Raw genomic sequence first — 23,041 nt, forward strand, 5'->3', positions numbered from 1 at the left:
AGGGGGCTCTGTCTACTCTTCAGGCCCGCCTGAACTCTCAAACAGATTTTTTCTCATTCGCATTGGTGAGTTCTGTGCTGTCGGAACAGGTGGATTACTTTGAGGGAAAGCGGACGGACGACGGGTTAGAAACGTCAGTCGCACCGAATCCTACAATAATTCATCGTGTCGGTGAGTGAAAACATCAAATTACTCGACGATCTCTCAACGCAAAAGGAATCGGACATTTTTTTTCCATTGCCTCATTGTGTCGCACCGGTACTTATTTAACGACAACAACAACAACAACAACAACACAACAATAAGAAAGAGAAACAAAAAGATAAAAGAGAACTTTTTCATCGAACGATAGAGCACTTTCTATTTCGGTATTTTTATGCAACGCTGCGAATAACGATCAGCGGAACAGCGAAAGGCAACGGACAGACGAGAATTGTAGTAGAAGAGAATAAGGAAACGTAAAGGTCTGCCCGTGATCTAGACAACACTGTGCAAATTCTGCAACCAACGTTCCAACCAACAGAAAGGCTAACACAGATTCTGCATATTTTCAGTGAAAACATTCTCCTCTTCGCGCTTTCTGTTTTTCACGTGACTCGCTATATGTATGTATGTATGTATGTATTTAAGATTTTAAATTCGTTCGATTCGCGCTTCTTAACCACCTACATACTTGGATTTTCTCCGCGTTCCTCGTTGTTTATAAATTGAAATATTTTTATTATCCTAACTTTAAAATGAGAACTAATTACAGTGAAGAACAATTTAGTGGATTGTTCAGAATTGTAAACATTCGAGAGGATCTCAACGGATAAATGAAAATTCGTATGTTGGTTTAACGAATCAAGTCAAGGACGCGAGAGGAACGGTGTCCCATGAAACATAAACGTCAGGAAGCCTGTTGTATCGTGTTCGACTATGTATCATAGCCGAATCACAGTTAACTGATTTCGTATTCATTCTGCGAAAATGTAGTCCGTTGTTACGACAAACACACGATGCGATACGTTCAGAGCTCCCTTTTCATCGTAACTGATTCGATCAAGTGGTAAGTCATTGCCTGTATCCAGAGAAAGAGAGAGAGAGAGAGAGAGAGATCGTTTACCGTACTTTTCGTTTAATAAATTCAGGCACGTCGCGTCGGCGGGTGCAGATAACTTTTGATATCGCACAAACGCCCACTCTCGGACCACGACTCGTTCGAATTGCCGCCGCTCTTCAGCTCGTTTCCCCGCTTTCTTTTTACATAATTTTTCTCGTAAAATTTTCTTTTTAACATGGTCCTATCAAATTTTTTTATAATTACGCCTACATAACTCTGTAGAAAGGAAATTGATTTTTCTCCAATATACACATATGTAATAACATTTATGTATTGTCGTTTCCATGATAGCAACTGTTTCGATACTTGTGAACGGTATTGAACATTAACATCATTTCTTAGGTGAACACATGGAATTTATAAAACCGTTGATGTAACGTTCGCAAGCTCGTCTATTACGTGACTCGTAGAAACGTGTAATAGCAATCATATGGCACGCTCAGATGTTTCAACGATGAGATCCGTTCGACTGACAATCTTTTTCTTCAGACTTTTAAAGAGTCACCCCCCGATGTTTGGCTGCTGCCCTTTCACGATCAGTCAGATAGTTTTCTTGTTTAAGACGCGTTATCAGAGAAGTAAATTTAATCGAAATTATTGCATCGAATAATTCTTGATGAATAATAGCTATCTGAAAAGGTGTAATTAACGTTAGCTTACACTTACGTAAGGAATTCGTGATAGCGACTATTGTCGTTTTATGACTGTTTTAGTTCCTAATTGAAAAAGCATACTTACCTGTCGATTCATTGGAACAATTTATTTTTCTTTCAGTAAGATTGGCGAGGAATAGGATACGCTGATATTTAGGAAAGAACAGGCAAGAAAAAAAACACACAACATTTCGATACCTCTCGTCTCCGTTTCCAAGAAAAGATGATCCTTGAAATTTTACAACGTCAGGCTATTCTTTTATTCTTCATTTAAATTTTAAATCCGAGTATGTATAGTTTTTTTCCCATTGAAGTTTCTTAAACTTTTCAACAGTTTGAAGAATGTTTCTCTTCTCAAACAAGTCTATCGAAGCGATTCGAAATTCTACGCTTGTACTTACATTGAAAATGATGCAAGAGAAAGTGTTGAATTGACTGGTAACGTTACCCTGTACCATGAACAGATAATCCGGTATACGAAACGTTGACCCGTTGCCACCGTGATGTTACTTTGGTGTTGGCGAACGAAAAACGCGGACGCGACGGAACGGTGGTTGGCGCCGTTTGGGCGGTCAAGAGCACGCTCGGAGGAACCAGCTGATTACGTGCATGGTATACCGGCAAGAAACATATAATTAATTCGTAAATAGAGAGTACGCAAAGGAAAAAGGTGATTTGAAGGAACAACGTGTTGTACTCTATACCTATAGTACCCAGAATCAGGGTGTCGCGTCGTCCCGTTGCTCTTTACGATTCCTTTGCAATGGATTTTAAGTTAAATTCATAATTAATTTGATCAGTGTTTTCGTGAAAAATGTTTCCACTGTGATTACGTTAAATGTACTTACAGATATGTGTTCGTGCACGAACAGAGAATCCTCTCGATGATAACCTTCGTTTACGTATCGTCGACGCGGAAATCGTACGTCGTATGTCTTTTGTCATGAATCTATCAATTCCATTCGTCTCTCTTCCGCGATAATTAATGGAAAATTGCAGAGCTAAAATCTCGAGGCGAGCATTTAAATAATAGGCAGCAGGTGATGTGTATGTATTTACGAGTGTGTATGGGTACTCGACTGTTTCCAGTCAAAATCATTACGTTCTTTCTTTCTTTCTTTCTTTCTTTCATTATAATTCATCGACTATTGTTTTTCAATAACTTTTTTCTAGATGGAGTATACCAATCGAATCGCGTGGTTCATTGTAATTTCACGATTGCAGCTGCTTTTGAAAAATGAAAATGCAATTCGAAACGGATGGAAGTTGACGGAGGAATAAATGCCTTTGTGTGAATGTTGCTGGTGTGCAGATAAGCGTAATCTTCGTCTGTGACTATCAGAAAGCTCGTGTTTCCTATGTATGTGCTAAACCCTGGAAATACGTACAATAATTGTCTTCTATTCAACGTTTATCAGGTGGGCGTACATTGTTCAATGATTTCTTTTTATTCGATTCAAAATATGAAAATATGTAGAAAGAGGAAAAATGATTAACAATTTGTTCTTGATGTTGAAAGTAGAACGATCCAAGTTCCTTTCTAAAAAAAGAAATAAACAAGGTTGCAACTACCTTCTTTTATAAAATTCTTGATTGTTCTCTGATGAAATTAGCGTTGGCGATGTCAGAAAGCGAAACTCTCGAGTTTCATGCTAGTAATAAGTAGGTATCGTTTATGCATCGTTATCGATATGTATGTCAAACATTTTCTGTGAAAGAACAAAATTGTTAAAGTCTTTTCTTCTTACAAACTTTTCGCTCGATTTCTCACCGAAGCAATATTCGATGCGAGAAAGTCAAACGCATTTTTCAATTCCATATCAGTGATAGATAAGCAAGCATCGTTTATGCATTGCCAGTGATATGTGTGTCAAGCATAGCGAATCGAGATACACTTTCCCTGCTTTCGCTCATATCCACCGTCCAAGACGAGTTCCCTAGCAATCTACTCTATGTATTGTCCGAAGTGGCCGGTAAGTGAAACCGGAACTCGAGAAAGTTCCAAAAAGATCATCTATACACGCACCAAATAGCAGAAATAGAGTAGAGAGTAGAGAGTACATAGAGAGAAACGGGCTTTGTCAACGATAAGTACTTAAAGGAAGATGATCAAAAGAAAAATTGTGCAGTCAACCCTTTGCTACATTCGATCGTATAATGAATGAGCAACCGTATGCGAAAAAAACCGGTTCTCAGTTGCTGATGTTGAATCATACTTAAAACCTGCCCACTTGTGTCTTTCACGTTCACATTCGTATTATTCAGTTCCTCAATGACGTTCGTCCAACACGCGTTCGACAAAAAAAAGAAAAAACGGCACAGAACAGAACGCAACGATTCGTTTTTAAACAGATATATGTTATATGGACACGCATCTTCTTTTAATGGTATTTTATTTATCTGACGATTGCTTCTGACGTTCTGTGACAATGACGTTACTGTGAATTATAACGAATAAGCAATTATTTAGACAGATTTTGTAAGATTGATCACAGGTTGTTTTCTTTAACTTGTACCCTGTTTGATGCTTTCAGAGTACAACTAGTTTATTTCTTACGGAAGGCATGGAACGCACAAGAAGCTGGTCAGAGGAAATTAACAATCAGTTATTTCTTATTGTGTGATCCATGAGATTGTACAAGTCCACGATTCTGTTGCGCCAAACTCTTCGACGCTACTTTCATACGCTCGACGATTTTGTAATTCAACGCGTTATTTTCTCACGCATAGACGATTGCGTTCCAGGTTCTTGTACTTTTATCCACAAAGAAGGAAAGACGAGGTCGCGTAACGCGTGTCACGAATATAGCGCGTACATCCTGTTGCAAAGGTTCGTCCTAAATTTCTCTGAGTTTCACAAAATCTCGGAAGTAGATAATCTTTGTGTTTATGCTGTGGAAATGGAAATGGAAATGGAAATGGAAATGGAAATGGAAATGGAAAGTATACCGAATAAAACGTATCGATACATATTTTGATCGTAGGGTAAATGAAATTTTCACGCGATCGTGATCGATTATGGAAAAAATGACACCGATTGAAAAGATATACTATACATAAATGGATCTTGTATACTGTCGTTACCGCTCAACGATCTACGAGAGAAGAGGATAGACGGCATTGGTCTCGGTCGTGGCTGGTACCGCCATCCTCCTATCCCTTCTCATTCTGATTCGAATCATCTGCGATCACTAATCGCATTCTTGCTTTTATCTCGTGTTTTCTTTTCGAAATTAACGTCAAGCATTTTTCTTTAACGCGTCATATGCAGACGAAACATTGACGAGATTTCACAAGATTCGTCAGAAATTTGAAACTGTCAGGTAGAATAATAACATAAATGTGACCTAGGTGACATTAATTTTGACAGTACTGACGATTCGTATTAATATTTCAGAGTGAGTGTCGTATGAAGGAATGCATGGGAATCTAAGCTGAACGAAATTGGACGAGGATAAAGGATAAAGGATAGAGGTAGAGGAGCATCGTCTGGTTCGATGAAAAAAGGAATGAAAGAAGATGGATAGGAAACAATTAGTTTAGTGGCAATCAGTTGCAAAGTCGAAGGAAAGTAAGTAAGTAAGTAAGTAAGTAAGTAAGTAGTTTGATGAGGAGCATGGTCTCGACCGTGGCTGGTACCATCACCTTTATCAAGTCTTCTCGTTCTACCGAATAATCTAGCAGCACCGACCGATTCGACTCCCACGACTGGTTCCGCCAGTCGAGTCGGTCGAGGTCGGTCGAGATCGCTCGAGTTCGGTTTCGTTCGGTTAATCAACGTGCGCGCCGATCAGTTCACCATGAGCCGTCGAGCGGCTCGCGTTCTTTAAATTTATCATCTTCTAGCTAGCTTTTTTTCTTCTTCATTCTTTCGCCAGTTTCATTTATTATTAATTATTACCGTTTCTTACCGTTCCGCTTGCTCGAGAATCGCTCGATTGTGGGTATGTGTCGTTGAAGTTGACTCTGTTGGATATAACGGAACGCTTGGTAAGTTTTTATTAAACTTACTTACTTCCATCGATTATTTTCAACAATAATCTGCCTTTGTTGTAAAGATAGCCGAGACGTTTTAAAATAGTATCCATCGTATCTCCTTTCTTAATCATCGTTTTCACTCGTTTTTACCTATGAAATTGCAATTGCAGTTGGCCTTTGTTGGTCGGTGCAATCGTGAGAGGAGCGTTTCCATTGTACCGATTCGAAAGTCGTGTGTCGGTAGTGGCTGTGCGTGGCTGGTTCATAACTAGAATGTATATGTATATCCTTGCGAGCTGATGCCAGCTGAATGCGAGGACTATCGCGCATTGATATCGAAAGAAACAGTGATTTTTCAGAAACACAGAAAAGGAAAAAATGAATCTCGTTTATAGTTTCACTTTTCATTGACCAACCCCCCAGGAACGTTTGAAAGGTTTACGAGTAAAATTACGTTACGTTGTTTGCAAGTGAAATCTTTGCCTCTACTTAAACGTTCTACTTTCTATCGGCCTGGCCTGGTCTGCTGCCGTTTGCTTTCTTACATGGAAATTGAAAAACACTCGTGTATTCTTCGCGTGCATATCTGACAGGACACCGTCGCGTCGCTTTGCTTCGAAGAAAACTTGTAACCCAGAGAGCATTGATTGCTTCGATTGTCGATAAGAGTATTTTTCAAGAAAAACATTCCGATGATCTTTGCAGGCCCGTATAGAGACAATCATCGATGTCAAAAGGTCCGATACGAAAGCTGATGTCAAAGGTGAAGATTCGAAAGAACGCGATGCAATATTCGTGGAATTAATCAAATGATAAGCAGTCCGACTGGCGCCTGAAATTTATTTTCTTTTTCTTTTTCTTTTGCTGACTTTAACGCATCCGCTGCTGACAAGGTTCATCTAGAAAATCTAGAGTAGCGTACATGCCTGCATAGAATGTATTGGACTCTGATCAGAATTCAGAATAATTATCTATTTTTTTATGATTTTGTTAGAAATGTAGGAATGTGGTGTTACACAATACTTGGGTAGCAATTACCGTAATGAGAGAGCAGAATCACACGCGCAACAAGAACAAGAGAATAGAGGACGTTGCACCGTAGCAAATTCGTATAGATTTTTTATCGATGTTACAAATTGGCTTCAAGGTAGTAGTTTTAACTGACACAATCAGCTTGACACTTGCATTTTGACTTGAGAACGCCTCGACTGTAGATAGATAGATAGATAGATAGATACTCTTCTAGGTAACGTCTTCTTTTCTGAACTCTTCTTATCGATGAGAATTCATTGATATTTTCCTCTAAATTCTAAATAGATGTTCTAGCTGGGAATGATTCGCGTGGCAAAATTCTTTTCGAGCATGTCCGAATCCTCGTTGGTACACGTTAACTGAAAGTGTTACATAAAGCTGGCTTATGCTACATATCTTGAAGGGTTGAGTTTAATTAAGGACAGAAAGGTGATTTAAAGTTAGGAGATTCTTTCGCAATGACTACTAGTGGATGATGGATAGTATGGAGGGTAGAGCAAAGTTGAATCCGAGTCGGTGATCAGGGCATGGTAGAGATTGAATTAACAACGGCAACTAATTGATTGATTGATTGAACGCATGGTGGTAGTCATAGGATGGTAAAACACGGTCTGCGTGTCAGTGGGGGCGTCTCACCTTGAACGTGTTATGCAAGCTGCAATTAGCATACTCATAGTTAGGGTTAGTCGGTAGAAAAACTGCGTTCTGCCATTCGTTTAATGGACCAGGCGTAAAACGGTGCCAGTGTCTCGTTTCGTCTCGTCTCGTCTCGTCTCGTCTCGGGCAATTAGAAAATTCCGTGGAAGCATTTCTACGGCGAAGCGCAGCCTCTTCTGCTCTCTCGATACACTTCTTTTTTCTCGATCATTATACGAGCACGTTCTAACGGTCATTTAATTGAGCAATTACGCGTCTCGTGCTAAATGTTAATAGTTAATCTACATATATCTACTCCGATATATATAATATGTGTGTGCGTGTATGTATCGTTTTTATTATTATTAAATACGTTTGATATTGTTGCGAATGAAAGAGAAAAAATAGCTTTCAGTTCGTTGTGTCTTTCAATAGAACGAGGAGTTTGCTCATCGTCGTCAGTTAACGGGTTCAACAGAGAAAACCGAGTACACGCGATTGATGCCCGGTGACGAAAGTTGACCGTACTTCCGTCCACGGATAAGAATTTATTCGCAACGCGTACAAAATTGGTGGCGAAAGTTGTTGACATTATCCTGAGGGTAGGAGGTGCGCGCAGTTACGCTTACGACTTTAGCTACGTTTACACGTTACACGTTATTCGTTATTCATTATTCATTATTCATTATTCATTATTCATTATTCATTATTGATGACGGTAACTTGTTGGTAATTATACATTTTAATGGTTTGTCACCGTTAAAAAATTCACGACGCACCGTATGCGTCTTAGAAGGAACGTTTTCGTTCTAATAACTAGAATAACAATGAGAAAGCATGATGAGACTAAGGAGACAGGAGTCAGCCTCGAACGAGTTTAAAGTTGCTTGATATTTCTATCAAGTACGAAGGCTAGACTCGGATGGGTGTCTGTTGCAGAGAATGGCTTAGAAAAGGTGTATTCTGTGTCCATCGTTAAACTGGATACTTGCAACGCGATACTTAACAACTGCACGCGGAACGGGTTGACTTTCGCGTCGCGAAACTGCGGTATTATTAGCATACGTTTCTCGATGCGATGCGATGCGACGCGATGCGACGCGACGCGACGTATTATTCGTGTGGAATGCAGGAAAAGTTGGATAGGTACACAACCACTTGGTAGACGATTTCACAGATTCTGGAGAAATCAAATGCATCACACTTGTTTAACATTAAGAATGTACCTTCTTCTCTCGCTAGTATCTATTTATAACTTGTCCTCGTGCTCTTCTTATCGTTTCCGTAAACATTTGCAATATCGCAATCGAGTAGGAATTGAAGAAACTGGTGTTAAAACGAAGAGGTTTTACCCTTTGACGAAGTGTGGCAGGAAAAATCAATCGCAAGTATACATCGTTTTATAGAAAGATTTGTTTACGAGTTATTTCTTTCATACGTACATATACATATACATATTCGTGTAAACAGCATTGTTAATAAGTGAAAGAACGATGACATTCTCCTCCTATCGAGTAGAACACCCTGTAGATTCGGATGCAACAGGTGTTGCAACTGTATGCAGCTGTATGCATCCTGCCGGTGAACTGGTCGCGTACCAATTTTATCGTAATTTCTAACTCGTTGAAATCTCAAGTGCGTATATAGTAGTAAGATCGCGGCAAGGAAGAAAATGGTTGGGTATAAATTAGGTGGTACGATAGTTCGTGGGTTCGTGGGTTCGTACACACAGAGGACAGTTGCTTCGACCTCTTTGTGGTTACGTGGGAGGAATAGGAAGTCGTGCATTAAATCCGAACCTGCAGCTTTCAACGCTTAAACGCTTCTCAAATAGAACGTACAGGGATACACACACCGCACCGGGCCGCGGCGTGAACCGGCACGGTCTGCGCACAAAAGCGAGATCGTGATTGCGCTCATTTTTCATTTAACACACGGCAGAAGGAGGAATTCACCTTCTTTCTTACAATTGGTTACCCTCTATCTGCTCGACTCGTTTCGAAACTATTATACATATGTATATACCTACTTACTCTACACTAACGTGTTGTATTCGACTCTTTTGCTAATTTATTATTTCGAGTAGAATATGGAATATCGTTAGGTTCAGAGTTGCGCGATAATCGTAATACTAACTTGTGTTTTTCTGCAACGCGTCAATGCACGCACCAGTCTAATTGAATATACCGTGGTCGAGAATAGTGTCATGTGTGAGATGATGAAACGCGAAAGGATTTAGCCTTCGTGTCCAAGGCTGACTGCTCGAACGCTCGAACAATCGTCTGCAGTTTAGCCGGTTGTACTTACAATTAGCTGCCGATAGCCAATTCGCATGTTCGCTATGAAATCACGGGGGTCGATGAAAAATCGTTTAGCTGAAAAACTTGCAACTTTTCAAGAAATAAGTAGCTTGGTAATACATATTACAAGCTATTCTAATCGACAGGAAGCGTTTCTCTGAACGGACAATAGATATACTCTCTCTTCTCCGGATATAATATACAACAGTATATTGTTTGCAATTATTTTATCCATCAACGTTCGCTCGGTTGTGTAATCGAGACAAACTAAAGAATAAAAATGCATCGTGAGGCATTTCTCACGATCCGCGAACAGTGAAAAGTCATTACATCCGTGATTGCGTAAACCTTTTCGCGAATAAAACCAATGATTTTCTTTTTTTTTCCGCGCGCGTTCAAGCGTCTAATAAGTTTTCTTCCAGCTTTCTAAGGATTATTATTATTAATATTCCCTAGGAATTTCGACGTTCAGACAACTTTTTCTTTCAAATCTGATCGTGATTGTGATTATTTTTCTTCTTTCTAGGTATCGGTAAGTTGGTGGTGACAGTCGCAGACCGACAATATGAGAAACTCAACGTTGCTGAAATGGGCGCAAAACTCGGCAAACAGTAAAAACCAAACGAGCAAGAATGGTAGGGCTCTTTCTATTCTATCTGCATCGTTCTATCTACTCGTATACGATCTACGATCTACGATATACGATATTTTTCTTCTCTTTTTACAGGAACGAATAGAAGTTGGATACATCCACCGGATGCGCTCCAAAAAGGTCACATCGCCTACTTAGTCAAGGTATAAATCGTTGCTCTTGTTGAAACTTCATTTCGACACGGAATTTCGACATCTGATAATACAAATTAAAAGAAATAAAAGTTTTAAAAGAATGCCTTTATCGCTTCTAAAGTAATCAAAAACGAGTGTAACGACGAAGCAAGGTCATATTCTTATTGCAAAATGCGCTGGCTGAATACGAAAGACTGAATACGAAAAAATATGGTAAATAAAAACAAACGATTTTCGCTCACGACTTTGTCCAGTTGATAATAATTATTATTTCTTGAAATATCAATATCTCTCGAAAAGGTCAAGATCACCATGTTTCTCGACGCATCAACAACTTCATAGTGTGATATTTTAAGGAAATACAGCATTGAAAATAGAATACGTAGACGTGTAAACTTGGATCTGTTGATTTGTTCGGAGCAAAATTAATGCTGTCAAGTAATTTCAGATGATAACATATTTAGTACATATTCTCGCAAGAAATATTCAAATATGCATATGATACTTTATCAGTCATTGCTGCTATCCCTGTACACTGTACATTGTTCAGTATAATAAGACTGTAAAGTGTTCACGTATAATAAATAGGTATAGCCTTGATCATTGATCTCGATGTCAGAGCACGTATTGTCGCTTTTTTGCAAATCATTCTTATAGAGCAATGCTTTATGATAATTCTTGCAAACAACGTATTTCAAGAGAGATTTGAAAGAGAAATTTCAAGAGAAAAACAAATTTATCCTTGGAATCAGGATTTCTTTCGCTTCTTTATTTAGAAAATAAATTCTTCCAATTACAATATGCGATTAATGTGTTTCAGTACTTGGGTAGCACAGAAGTGGATCAACCGAAAGGTATTGAAGTTGTGAAAGAAGCAATTTGCAAGTTAAAATTCAATCAGCAACTAAGAAAAAGCGAAGGTACGAAAACGCCGAAGGTAGAGCTCACCATAAGCATCGATGGAGTGGCGATTCAAGAGCCAAAGACGAAGACATCGCCAAAAGTACTGTAACTTTACAACTATAACTATAATTATTCTATATTCTATATTCTATATTAAATAAATGTTCTGAAAACTGTGTCGGACCTTTCAAACTAAATTATAACTCAAATTTTTAGCGGATTATGCATCAGTATCCTCTGCACAGAATATCTTACTGCGCCGATGACAAGGGCGAGAAGAAGTTCTTCAGCTTCATCGCGAAAGAAGAAGACGCTGAAAGACACACGTGTTTCGTGTTCGTTAGCGACAAATTAGCCGAAGAGATCACGTTGACGATCGGTCAAGCGTTCGATTTAGCTTATAGGCGATTTCTCGAAACATCCGGCAAAGATTTGGAAACTCAAAGACGTTGTATGATACTACAACAAAAGATCAAGCGATTAGAACACGAGAACAATGTGTATCGTCAACGACTACAAGATATAGCTGCTATCAAAGGATCGGTCAGTTTGACAAACGTAACATTTCTTTCAACGTAACTAACAATAAGATTTCATGAAAATCATCTTCTTTTAAAGGCTGATGTATCAGCTTACTTGTCGCAACACAATCTTCCGGATATATTGCACGTCGCAGGAGCTTCGAACGAGATAACGCAGGTAAATGGATCGACCAATAAGTCTTCTCCCGGAACGAATAGCGACAGTAATGGAAATAATACCACCAATGGATCTCAACCACCTCCAGTTCCTCCAAGAAGCTTCGAAAAATCATTCGACGATAATTTTATGGGGTAACCTAATCTTCATTACTATACACTATATTGTAGATTATTGTAGATATCGTAACATTTCCATAAGAGACTCGATTGTTAGCTTTCTTCAAAATAACGTCACTAGATCTTCCTTTTTTGAAACAGAAATGAACCTACTCCCATGCCATCAGTTGGTACCAAGTTAGAAGGACTTTTGATGGACGAATTCGAAGAAGATTTTAATCCTAGAGCATACGAAAGTGCAGTTAATGGGATTGCGAATCATCAAACTAATCACAATGCTATTCTAAATGGCCAACTTTCCTCTAATTCCAACTTCTTCTCTCAAAGTAATGGCAGTACGAGTCCTCCTCCGTTATGTAAGTTAATTGGCAACAAATAGCTACTTACCTTTCGTCTACTTAGTTCCTTATATCGTTTTATTCAGTGGCTCCACCGCCTAAAGCAAAGGATTCTAGGCGTCAAAATGGGCTAAAGGAGGATTTATTTGGCAGTGTTCCCTTCAATCCTGCGCCACCGATCAATACAAAAGCTGAATTCAATGATCCATTTGAAATGGGTGAATTTGGAGCAACGACGGCGATTTCGAATCCCAGTCAGCAAGAGTTAGAAAATGCTATCGGTCTTTTAGATAAAAAGCTGTTGGAAATGAAGGTACATATATGTAGCATGGGAGTAAGATAAATTTCTTTATATACCATGTCTAAAACGATTATTAATTACTCGTACCGTACCATTCAATTTCAGGATGGTTTTAGCAGAGGTCTTTCTATCGACACCGATGATTTTTCTTTGGAAAGCTTGGATCCTCTAAGGAATTGAATCGTATACTTGTTTCTCTTTTCTTTTTTTTATTACCGGAATAGAAGGAACAATCGATTGTTTGATATCGTATGTTTGCTAGCGAGCGTAAAACTCCACAGAATGAATAGGCAAATTAGGAATTATACATATACATTTATATGAAACCAAAATTAGTCAATTACTATTACGATTATGCTAATCTTATATTTATCGTATGCCTACTAAATATTCATTGATAGTACCTTAAGTTTTCTTTCATACAGAGATCGTTTATTGTTAAAGATGGATATACAAGGAAACGAATGGTATTAATACTTTAACTTGAATACCTTTCGTCTTCTTTTATGAAAACTTTAATTATTTTATCGGAATAGAAACACATCAGAAAAATAAACTATTTTAGTAGAAATATTTTCTGACAATTCGTCGTATAAAGTATAATGAAAAAAAACCAAGCATGTTACTATACTCTTTCAATATAATCTATTTATACATTCATAATTAGGAGGAACCAATTATTGTGCCTTTCTGTCAATATTTAATCAACTCAACTGGAAATACCACCTTTAAAATGGTAATCATACTTTGTGAATTTTATCTTTTATAGATAAAACGCCGTCAGGGTTGTTATGGCTAGGTAAATTCATTTAATCCACAGATGCCTAAAGGTTATAGCTGATTGTTTCTATTACCGTAGGATTCAATTAAAAGAAATTAATAATATATTTTTATGCAGATACAGTGTAACTTAAGATCATCGCGTCTGTCCTTTTGTTGACGCGAATCACAATACCACATGAAAAAAAAAAATACCGAAATGAAGAATAAAATATTAACTAAAATAGCGTAGAGATAATTCCTATAAATAGACAGATATATCTTTAATATCTGAAGCCTTTGCATCAAACTTATCCTTTACTTCGCTTTAATTGTTCTTCCGTTCTACGTTCTATTTAGTCAAATGAGAAATATAACTGACACGAAGGATTTCAGTCATACATTCTACAGACATTACGTATGTAAATATAACATAATTCTGGAGATTATGCAAAGTTAATGTCTGTTATAATAATAATAATAATAATAATAATAAGATTATTAATTGTGTACATATCAAATGCTATTTTATTATTGTTACTCTATTCTTTAAGTATTACCGTTAACAATAAAATACGTAAATAATATAATGATAAAAGCCTATTTTTGAGGATTAGACAATTTTCGAATATCACGCTCTTCGACTTCACGCCGATTAACTACAAATAGGTGGATGTGAAAGAGAAGAAAAGCATTATATAAAATAGAATAAAATAGCTCATTACAAATATGTAACTAAAGTTTTAAAAACAAGATAGGTATTGTAAGGAAGTTAAAAAAATATATTATTCAGTTTTTCTCGTTCGTCTGTTTATTATTTAAAAATTTATTTAGTACAAGACTGCCGAACTCTCCTCCCATATTGCTTTCCCGTCACACGATTTTCTTTTAATTATTACACTTTTTTCTTTACACAACATCAATGTCACGTCTGTACGCTTCAGATGCCATGACACCATCTCCGACAAGATGTAATCTTGGGGTGTCAAAGACCCCGGCGACTCTGCGCGCCGACAAATTTATCATCGGGGTGTCAGGGACCCCGTTGACACTTTTTAGGGGCCGAACAAAATATGATATTGGGGTGTCAAGGACCCCAGTGACTCTCTCTGCGCACCGACAAAATATCATCTGGGGTATCAGGGACCCCGGTGACTCTTTTTAGGGGCCGAACGAAATATGATCTTGGGGTGTCAAGGACCCCGGTTACTCTTTGCGCGCCGACAAATATATCATCTGGGGTGTCAGGGACCCCGGTGGCTCTTTTTAGGGGCCAAACAAAATATGATATTGGGGTGTCAAGGACCCCGGTGACTTTCTCTGCGTACCGACAAAATATCATCTGGGGTGTCAGGGACCCCGGTGACACTTTTTAGAGGCCGAACAAAATATGATATTGGGGTGTCAAGGACCCCAGTGACTCTCTCTGCGCACCGACAAAATATCATCTGGGGTATCAGGGACCCCGGTGACTCTTTTTAGGGGCCGAACGAAATATGATCTTGGGGTGTCAAGGACCCCGGTTACTCTTTGCGCGCCGACAAATATATCATCTGGGGTGTCAAGGACCCCGGTGACTTTCTCTGCGTACCGACAAAATATCATCTGGGGTGTCAGGGACCCCGGTGACACTTTTTAGAGGCCGAACAAAATATGATATTGGGGTGTCAAGGACCCCAGTGACTCTCTCTGCGCACCGACAAAATATCATCTGGGGTATCAGGGACCCCGGTGACTCTTTTTAGGGGCCGAACGAAATATGATCTTGGGGTGTCAAGGACCCCGGTTACTCTTTGCGCGCCGACAAATATATCATCTGGGGTGTCAGGGACCCCGGTGGCTCTTTTTAGGGGCCAAACAAAATATGATCTTGGGGTGTCAGGGACCCCGGTGACACTTTTTAGGGGCCGAACAAAATATGATCTTGGGGTGCCAAGGACCCCAGTGACTCTCTCTGCGCACCGACAAAATATCATCTGGGGTATCAGGGACCCCGGTGGCTCTTTTTAAGGACCGAACAAAATAACATCTTGGGGTGTCAGGGACCCCGGTGACTCTCTTTAGGGGCCGAATAAAATATCATCTGGGGTGTCAGGGACCCCGGTGACTTTCTACGCATCGACAAAATATTAAGAAATTATTCACTTGCAAACAATGAATATGATATATTTATAAATCACAAACGATTTCCAATCAATAACAGTTATCAGTTATCACAAAATCTGTTTATTTTAAATAATTACTAAAAAGATTCGGCTCACATCATGATTGAAATGAAATTGCTAATTACAAAAGAACTAATTTGTCACAAACGTTAAACATAGACCTACAATTAATCACAAACGATTTACGAACGAAATACACTAAGAAATATTAAAAATGATTATATTTTATTATTCCTTCCAGCTAGATTCATGTAGGTGTCAGGATAACCTTAGCTGAAATGTGCGACCTATAGACTTTCTATAGAAAAATTGAGACCTGCCTCGATCAATCAATTTTGAAGAGGCGCTGAAGACGATGCAACCTTTACTAATAAAATTACGCACTCGTGGAAGATTTAGACAAGACGAATTATAGGATCTAGTTTTGCATATAATAAAGTAACACAATGGGTATGATAAATGCTAAATCAACTTTAGTAAGTGCAGAATCGAAGGAATCTGAAAAACCTAATAAACCTCTTAAACCTTGTTGTGCATGTCCTGAGACGAAAAAAGCGAGGGACGATTGGTACGCAAATAATTGAATATTAAATAAATAACATTCTTTCTTAAGCTGCTTTTAAGAATCCGCTATGCGAGATTTAATCGTTACATGTAAACAAATTCTATGACAAAGTTGTACAAGATCTGATTATTTGTCTTTTGTGTACGTGGATGCATAACCTCATCTTTCATTTCTTTAGTAAAGCTACTATGATTTCAGCATTATCACCAAAGGCGAGGAACACTGTGGGAATTTAATAGAAGCGCATAAAGCCTGTATGAAGTCAATGGGTTTCAACCTATAAATGTAAACTATTATTAATTTAGAAAACAATAAAGGCTGTAATGATTTACAATGATATTCTTACTGTGTTTACCAACTAGTTCCACTAGATCCATTCAATATTTCTCTATTTTACAAACAAGATAGTTTTATTTGTATCAAATGTGTTATTTATTTTAGCGCTTTCCCTTTTTTTACATAATATGTATAGATTTGAATATCAAAAGGATAAAAGTATTTTACTGTTAAGGAACATGGAATATATGTATATGCAATAAATAAGAATATTCGTTCTAAATGACACAAAACAATCAGACGTAAATTGGGAATTCTAACAAAGCATATATTTTAGTTCGACATGTGGTTAATGTGAAATTCTTTTTACACTTGCATAACAATTCCATGGCTTAATTTGCCTCCACACTCCAAAATGTTGAACATATTCTTAATTTTTCTGTTACAATTCAATATAAATGATAATCGTATCTTTGGTGTCAGTCATTATTATTGCATCTGGTCCTACCGAGCAGAAAGACGAATTTTCATTCGATTAGTACATTTGATAAATTTTTAAAGCCATAAAACGATAATGTTTTTTCATTGTAATGAACATTAAATTCTCTAATGATTTTCAATATTTGTCAACTGTAAGTAATAGGTGTGTGTATGTGTGAATATCATTTATCAGATACAGTAAGTGTTGCGATAACAACAGCAACAACAACAACAACAATAATAATAATAATGACGATGATGAGTGAGAACTGTGATAATAATGATTTCGATATAAATGATGATTGTAATGATATAGTAATAATAATAATTTTGTAAATCACTTAACTTCTTCTTTTTTCTTCTTCTTCTTCTTCTTCTTCTTCTTCCTTCTTCTTCTTCTTAAGCGTATAATGTAACAAGATATAATGGACTGTAGTGTTTTGTTTTGCTTTCTTTCAGTCACAGCATTGAATTCAACTTACAAGTTTAAGTATGGATAGCCTTAAAATAATGAAACAATCAAATAGAATATTTATAATTAGTATGAAAAGTAGTTGTACTTGATGTATGAGTGAGTAAAGTGTAATATAACGAAGAGTGTGCAAATATGTGTATAGTATACAGGTAAATGTATATAGAATATATGGAAATATGTTTGTTATTCTTGTAGACACCCCAAAGCGATATAAAAGCAATGATAATAAGAAAAATACGGTAGATAAAATTTTATTCTGGTACGTATTACGATGTATTAATTCTAATGGTATTTTTTATTGACTGAAAATTGACAATATTTTGACAAGAATGTTTATTAGAAATGTTAAGTACAGGTGAAAGAAGATAAGCGCGGGCAATGCCTTTCTTTTAATATTTCGATCATATGGAGTGTCTTCAAAAATATTTGTAATCAGACGATTGATTAGCGTTAAATCGATAACAGCATCACAGCTACGAAAGAGTCTCGTTTTTCAAGCTCTGCCATGGCTTTTTCGTTGATGCAACCGACCGGCATAGGACGATTGGTCGACTAAAAATTAGCACAGCCTGTTCGGTGCGACGAAAATTGAGCAGAATATTGTGAACAGGAAACGACGATCAAATTGATTTTTTTTCTTTTTTAAATCATTTATATAGTTTCTAACTGTAACTTTCTTTCCCGAGCACACATCATATGTAATAGAATATTTTCAGAACCGATTATCGATTAAAATGGGAATCATTACGCGCGATATATGTATATAGACATTTGTTTTCTGTTTCCTGTTTTCTCGCGATTTAATCAATTTCAGCTTCGAATCTCTTAATCGCGACACAAACTTACACGTATCTATATCATTCGAGGAGCCAATCCATTTATAATGGCTAAAAAATGCAAGAATATATTGTTAAATAATATTATTTTGCAACTACTATGGTGGAGCAAATCTCCTAATGATAAAACCTATAACACTGCGATCATGTAACTTTAAGGATGCCAGAAAAAATTGGTTTGAGGCAGTCTATCGTCTTTCCAAAAGATTTCACTCTTGTTCGGGTCAGCAAATCTCACCTATCTTGAGGTACGCGAATCAAACATAATACTTTGCTTTCCTGAAATGAAAAATATTTTATTTCTGATTATAAATAAAAAGCGAATAAACTAAACGAGCAGGGGGGAAAGAAGAGAAGTGGGAAAAAAGTTGCTCACGTGATACTCGAGATCAGTCTCCATGATACCGGTAACAGCAACAACTTGATACTGTCTTGCTTTCATTGCTGCAATCGATTTTCGTACTAAACGCATCGCACCGAGTGCACTACTGGTGCTGTTAAATTGTGCCATTTGTGCTGGACTATGGCTTGGATCGAGTACTAACATAGTTATTGAACCATCTCTTAATTGTTCTACTCCTATTATTGTTCTACTATGACCTGTAATTACCGAGAGAATTGAAGAATCTCGAAGTAATCGTTTTCTAGCAAGAATTTACCTTGATGTTGCAAATAAAGAGGGGGCTTGAAATCATCGCACCGTTGGAAGTATTGTAAAACCCAGTTAAACATCTCAGGATGTCCGCCGTCGGAGTTGGTTGGTCTATAAAAATCTACCAACTGACACCTATAAAAGGATAGAAACATATACATATATAGATATATGTATAATACGATTCCAGTAATAAGAAAAAAAAGATGGAAATTGCAAAACGTACTTAATTCTCAGACTAGATAATAATATAACTACTTCTGTCGGACCAATCCATTTTCTAGTATTCACTAGCTTTCCTCCCAACTGTTCCGCTCCTTGAGTATCGAAACCTTGAGCCCAAGCCCACTCGATCATTTTTTGAAGTCTAGAGATCGATGGTATCGAACTTCGAAGCGGATGCTTAGCAGAACTGCTACCGCTCAAACCAGAATTCCACGCTTTATAAACTAATTCGTTATACCCTGTATGTTGTAAAAGCGAAGAAATTAACATTTGCAAATTTCTATAACCACATCCCCAGCCTTTGTCTCCGTAGGTAGTGGCATAATGGTCTACGGTAGAACACATCCAGGTGCTCAATACATTACTACACGCTTGACTAACAGCTCGTATCTTGGGCACTAGTCCTATAAAAAAGAAAAGAAAGTAAAATAAAATAAAATAAAATAAAATAAAATAAAATAAAGTAAAAGAACAGAAGAGAAGAGAAAAGGAGAAGAGAAGAGAAGAGAAAAGAAAAGAAAAGAAAAGAGAAGAACAGAAACGAAAAGAAAAAGAATCTAACGAGTAAGAATCGCGATATTATAATAGAATGGTGTAGAGAATGTTCTTCGAAAGAGAAGAATCATTACCTCGTGTACAAGAACTGCTGTCGTCGATACCGCTACTTTCGGCTACTCTGAGTTCGCTTTGCCTTTCGTAATAATCGGCAATTGTCATTTCACCAGAATACACAGCCCGCTGCATATTAGTAACACTTTGTTCTCGAAAATTGCCCTGATTGTCCATCCCATATTGCGCCCTTAACATTTCAAATTCGCGCTGCTCGCGTAACTTTCGAAGTTCCTTCTCCAGTCTTTCCATGTCTTTTGCCAGCATCCTATCGGTTGATAAGTCTGGAGTTATCGGAGATGGAGTACACTTTTTACTAAAATGTTCTTCAATGTGTGCTGTTAGATCGTCATTGTTTTTAAACGAAGTGCTGAAACAAACTGGACATGCAGGAGTATCGCCGCCATTAGTTGCTTGAGCAGCCTGCGAAGCTGCACCATTTGCAGGACTAAAAAAGACGATATATATAATTAATTGGCCTTACTAATTTCTTGATATACACTGTTGTAAACCCAATAATACCTTAAAATATCTTTGTGCTCTATGTTGACGTGTAATTCTAGATCAGAAGAATTTGGAAAAGATGTGATGCACAGAGGGCAGTTAAAGACGCTATCGCGAGACGGTGGTGATTCAGGTGGGAAGGACGGCGACGTGAGATCAAAATGTTGCCTATTAATATGCTCCTCTAGCCTCAGCGGACTATCGGAACTGTACGGGCACATGGGGCACTCTTGAACCGGAAGTTTTGGCGAAGCATGGGAACGCAGTTGCAGATTTAGGCCTGAACGCAACGGAGAACCATGACCAGCTGCGCCTTCTATCACTGGAACAGAAATTTTCTTCATCCGTGTGCCGACACAGTTATCAAACAATTCAAATTCCTCTTACCATTATTAACATTCCCAATGTTATTGTTATTGTTGTTGTTATTCACATTAGAACTAGGAATCTGTGGTTCAGACTTTGGTATTTCTGGCTGCTGTTTAATACGTGAATTAAGCGAACTGCTCCAACCATTCTGAAGAAGAGGCGGGCTCGGAGACATGGTTGGAGAAGGACAAGGACCACGGCATTCTTCGTGTCTACGATCATCCACCAGGGAATCATCGTCGATGAATGCCATCATATCATTCTCTGGAGTACTGCAATAATTGATAGGAACAAAGGTTATTATGTTATATATTGTATAGTATAATCTCTGAATGTACAAGAGACCTATTTTCTATAAGGTAATAATTGAAAACTATATGTTTAATACTTTTCATTGTCAAGATTTAATTCACAGCTAGCATTTCGTTTTCGGCTGTTTATCATATCTTATATAGTACATAACTGATTTTAACTAATTCTAAAATTCTACAACAATCAAAGTACTACAAAACTGTGCACGTTCCTTTCAAGCTTAAAATTTACTTGTTATTTAATTCAAAGAGTAAAAAAAAAGAAAAAGAACACGTGACATCGATACAACATAAGCTATAGATAAAACGTAACTTAAACTGAGAACGTTGTTGTCAAACACGAGACGTATGTATGCACGTATGTATGTATGTATGTATGTATGTATGTATGTATGTATGTAAGGGAGGAAAGAAACAAAGAAAGAAAGAAAGAAAGAAATAGTCGCCTAATACACTTTTAATTTTTACACATTTAACGGAATTTGATCAATCTACACAGGTGCATTATCAAAGAAAAATACTAATAACGATTTCTTGAAGAAGAATCAAGAATCAGAAATTTTACACGCTACATGTCAGCGACATCTAAGATTTGCCTTTACCGCCATTTTCCAAGTAAACGGAATTATTTAAATACCTAAATAGCTCGCGCTGCACTTACGAAACATAAACTTGTAAATAATATAAGAAAAAAAAAAGAAATAAAAATGAATATATAATTTGAATGAATGTACATACCTTGGTGTTAAGTAATCAAGGTGAGCACTATTAACGTGAGCCAACATTTCCGTCGGCGAAATTTCTCCTAAATCGCAAAACGGACAATTAGCAGCCCCTTGTAGATGATAGAAAACCATATGAGACCTCATCTCTTCGTCGTTGAAACCCTCCAGGCCACAAATTTCACACGTGTAATTCATTTCCGGTGGTTTGCTCGCCGCCATTTTTATTACATATAATCAACACTTGCCGATCTATAATGAGGAAATATGAATACACGTTATTACGTTTGCACACCCCTATGAATTACTGACAATAATTACTAAATATGTAGGTATGTACTAAATAGTTGGATCGAATAAGAATTGAGTTTTTCGAAGGCGTAAGGATTTATGCAAATATCAGTGAAATTATAGTAGCATTCGAGTAACGTGTTTGCATTCACAGGCGAATATATGTATGTATGTATGTATGTATGTATACATGTATAACGAAAAAGAGAAAAAGTAAAAGAAAAAGAAAAAGAAAAATCGGAATGATGACCTAGGTGAAGTACACTCGTGACGATGCACGTCGGAAATGCACCGTCGAGTATTTTCCTCGGTGAATCGATAATTGAATTCAGGGTCGCGTACAAGTGTCCGCGATTGTACCGCGGCCATCCGTTAAGCTCTCTCGCTTTTAACAACGCATCGTGTTCCGATCCAGATGCAGAGATGTTATGTTTTAGTAAGCTATTATTACTAGTAAACTGAAACGAGAATAACAAACACTTTCACCTTGAATGTTAATAGACGCGTTTTCGTCTTCACCGAGGATCTCATACTTTTGCTATTGGAAGAAAGCTTTGATGGAAAAAACCGCGACGAGGATGGCGACGAGGATGGCGACGAGGATGGCGACGATGGAGACGATAGCACAGCGAGGAGCAAGGGATTCCGAACGGTACACTTTCGATATCGTAGTCAAGGAAAGTAGGCCAATCGAATGATTCGAAAAAGAAACGAGTAGATGTTAGGTGGTACATAGTTGGATTGGGTTGACCCATTTATTGTCTCGAGAACGCGTGCACTTTCAACTCGTGTTTGAAACATGCTGTAAACTCACCGAAAATTGATAAATTTCGCAACTCCTTGGGGTTGCGCACCAAGGCGTCCGTGCAGGCTGGAATGCCTAACACGGCGCCCCGTTTGCCTCCATATGATGATAGCGCCAATCCACCTCGACACTTTCACGAGAAGCGTTTCT

General features: G+C 37.7%; 3 protein-coding genes across 16 annotated transcripts; 2 read left to right on the forward strand and 1 right to left on the reverse strand.

Annotated features, from left to right (window-relative positions):
• Positions 1 to 28: 28 nt before the first annotated feature.
• On the forward strand, positions 29 to 13,827 carry LOC117609438 (PTB domain-containing engulfment adapter protein 1). 9 transcript variants are annotated; one of them, XM_076689211.1, is made up of 11 exons: positions 29 to 171; positions 4,290 to 4,585; positions 5,153 to 5,326; positions 10,228 to 10,336; positions 10,429 to 10,496; positions 11,308 to 11,490; positions 11,607 to 11,933; positions 12,009 to 12,223; positions 12,350 to 12,564; positions 12,633 to 12,859; positions 12,953 to 13,827. In XM_076689211.1, exons 4-11 carry the CDS (start codon positions 10,267 to 10,269, stop codon positions 13,025 to 13,027), a joined length of 1,380 nt encoding a protein of 459 aa, XP_076545326.1. In that variant the 5' UTR covers positions 29 to 171; positions 4,290 to 4,585; positions 5,153 to 5,326; positions 10,228 to 10,266; the 3' UTR covers positions 13,028 to 13,827. The 9 variants fall into 9 exon arrangements, with proteins under 9 accessions (XP_076545326.1, XP_076545324.1, XP_076545325.1 ...); XM_076689209.1 differs by lacking the exon at positions 4,290 to 4,585 and having other exon boundaries at positions 30 to 171; positions 5,153 to 5,334; XM_076689210.1 differs by lacking the exon at positions 4,290 to 4,585 and having other exon boundaries at positions 30 to 171; positions 5,153 to 5,330.
• Positions 13,828 to 16,104: 2,277 nt separating this feature from the next.
• LOC117609504 (zinc finger-containing ubiquitin peptidase 1) lies at positions 16,105 to 23,041 on the reverse strand. Of its 6 annotated transcripts, XR_013062398.1 has the most exons (11): positions 22,901 to 23,041; positions 21,812 to 22,047; positions 20,781 to 21,034; positions 20,412 to 20,715; positions 19,910 to 20,337; positions 19,282 to 19,684; positions 19,063 to 19,190; positions 18,780 to 19,003; positions 18,534 to 18,682; positions 18,414 to 18,454; positions 16,105 to 17,593 (listed from the first exon to the last, which is right to left on the reverse strand). XR_013062398.1 is itself a non-coding variant. In XM_034335934.2 (9 exons), the coding sequence occupies exons 2-9, from the start codon at positions 22,015 to 22,017 to the stop codon at positions 18,638 to 18,640; spliced, it is 1,992 nt and encodes a 663-aa protein (XP_034191825.1). In that variant the 5' UTR covers positions 22,018 to 22,047; positions 22,901 to 23,041; the 3' UTR covers positions 16,105 to 18,637. The 6 variants fall into 6 exon arrangements, 3 of the variants coding, with proteins under 3 accessions (XP_034191825.1, XP_034191826.1, XP_034191827.1); XR_013062397.1 differs by having other exon boundaries at positions 16,105 to 18,454; XR_013062396.1 differs by having other exon boundaries at positions 18,414 to 18,682.
• On the forward strand, positions 16,196 to 16,670 carry Cox17 (Cytochrome c oxidase copper chaperone COX17). The gene is made up of 2 exons (XM_034335957.2): positions 16,196 to 16,339; positions 16,535 to 16,670. The coding sequence occupies exons 1-2, from the start codon at positions 16,218 to 16,220 to the stop codon at positions 16,617 to 16,619; spliced, it is 207 nt and encodes a 68-aa protein (XP_034191848.1). The 5' UTR covers positions 16,196 to 16,217; the 3' UTR covers positions 16,620 to 16,670.

The sequence above is a fragment of the Osmia lignaria genome, chromosome 7, assembly GCF_051020975.1.
Source record: "Osmia lignaria lignaria isolate PbOS001 chromosome 7, iyOsmLign1, whole genome shotgun sequence".
Taxonomy (NCBI): domain Eukaryota; kingdom Metazoa; phylum Arthropoda; class Insecta; order Hymenoptera; family Megachilidae; genus Osmia; species Osmia lignaria.

What these genes read in the sequence shown, in the direction of transcription:
- LOC117609438 (XM_076689211.1), top strand. Translation starts at nt 10,267, where the DNA reads ATGAGAAACTCAACGTTGCTGAAATGGGCGCAAAACTCGGCAAACAGT. An exon ending in AGACGAAGACATCGCCAAAA is followed by an intron (nt 11,491 to 11,606) that starts GTACTGTAACTT and finishes TCAAATTTTTAG; the next exon opens with CGGATTATGCATCAGTATCC. An exon ending in TTCGACGATAATTTTATGGG is followed by an intron (nt 12,224 to 12,349) that starts GTAACCTAATCT and finishes TTTTTGAAACAG; the next exon opens with AAATGAACCTACTCCCATGC.
- Cox17 (XM_034335957.2), top strand. Translation starts at nt 16,218, where the DNA reads ATGGGTATGATAAATGCTAAATCAACTTTAGTAAGTGCAGAATCGAAG. An exon ending in AAAAAAGCGAGGGACGATTG is followed by an intron (nt 16,340 to 16,534) that starts GTACGCAAATAA and finishes CTATGATTTCAG; the next exon opens with CATTATCACCAAAGGCGAGG.
- LOC117609504 (XM_034335934.2), bottom strand. Translation starts at nt 22,017, where the DNA reads ATGGCGGCGAGCAAACCACCGGAAATGAATTACACGTGTGAAATTTGT. An exon ending in CTTGATTACTTAACACCAAG is followed by an intron (nt 21,035 to 21,811) that starts GTATGTACATTC and finishes CAATTATTGCAG; the next exon opens with TACTCCAGAGAATGATATGA. An exon ending in CAGCAGTTCTTGTACACGAG is followed by an intron (nt 19,685 to 19,909) that starts GTAATGATTCTT and finishes TCTTTTTTATAG; the next exon opens with GACTAGTGCCCAAGATACGA.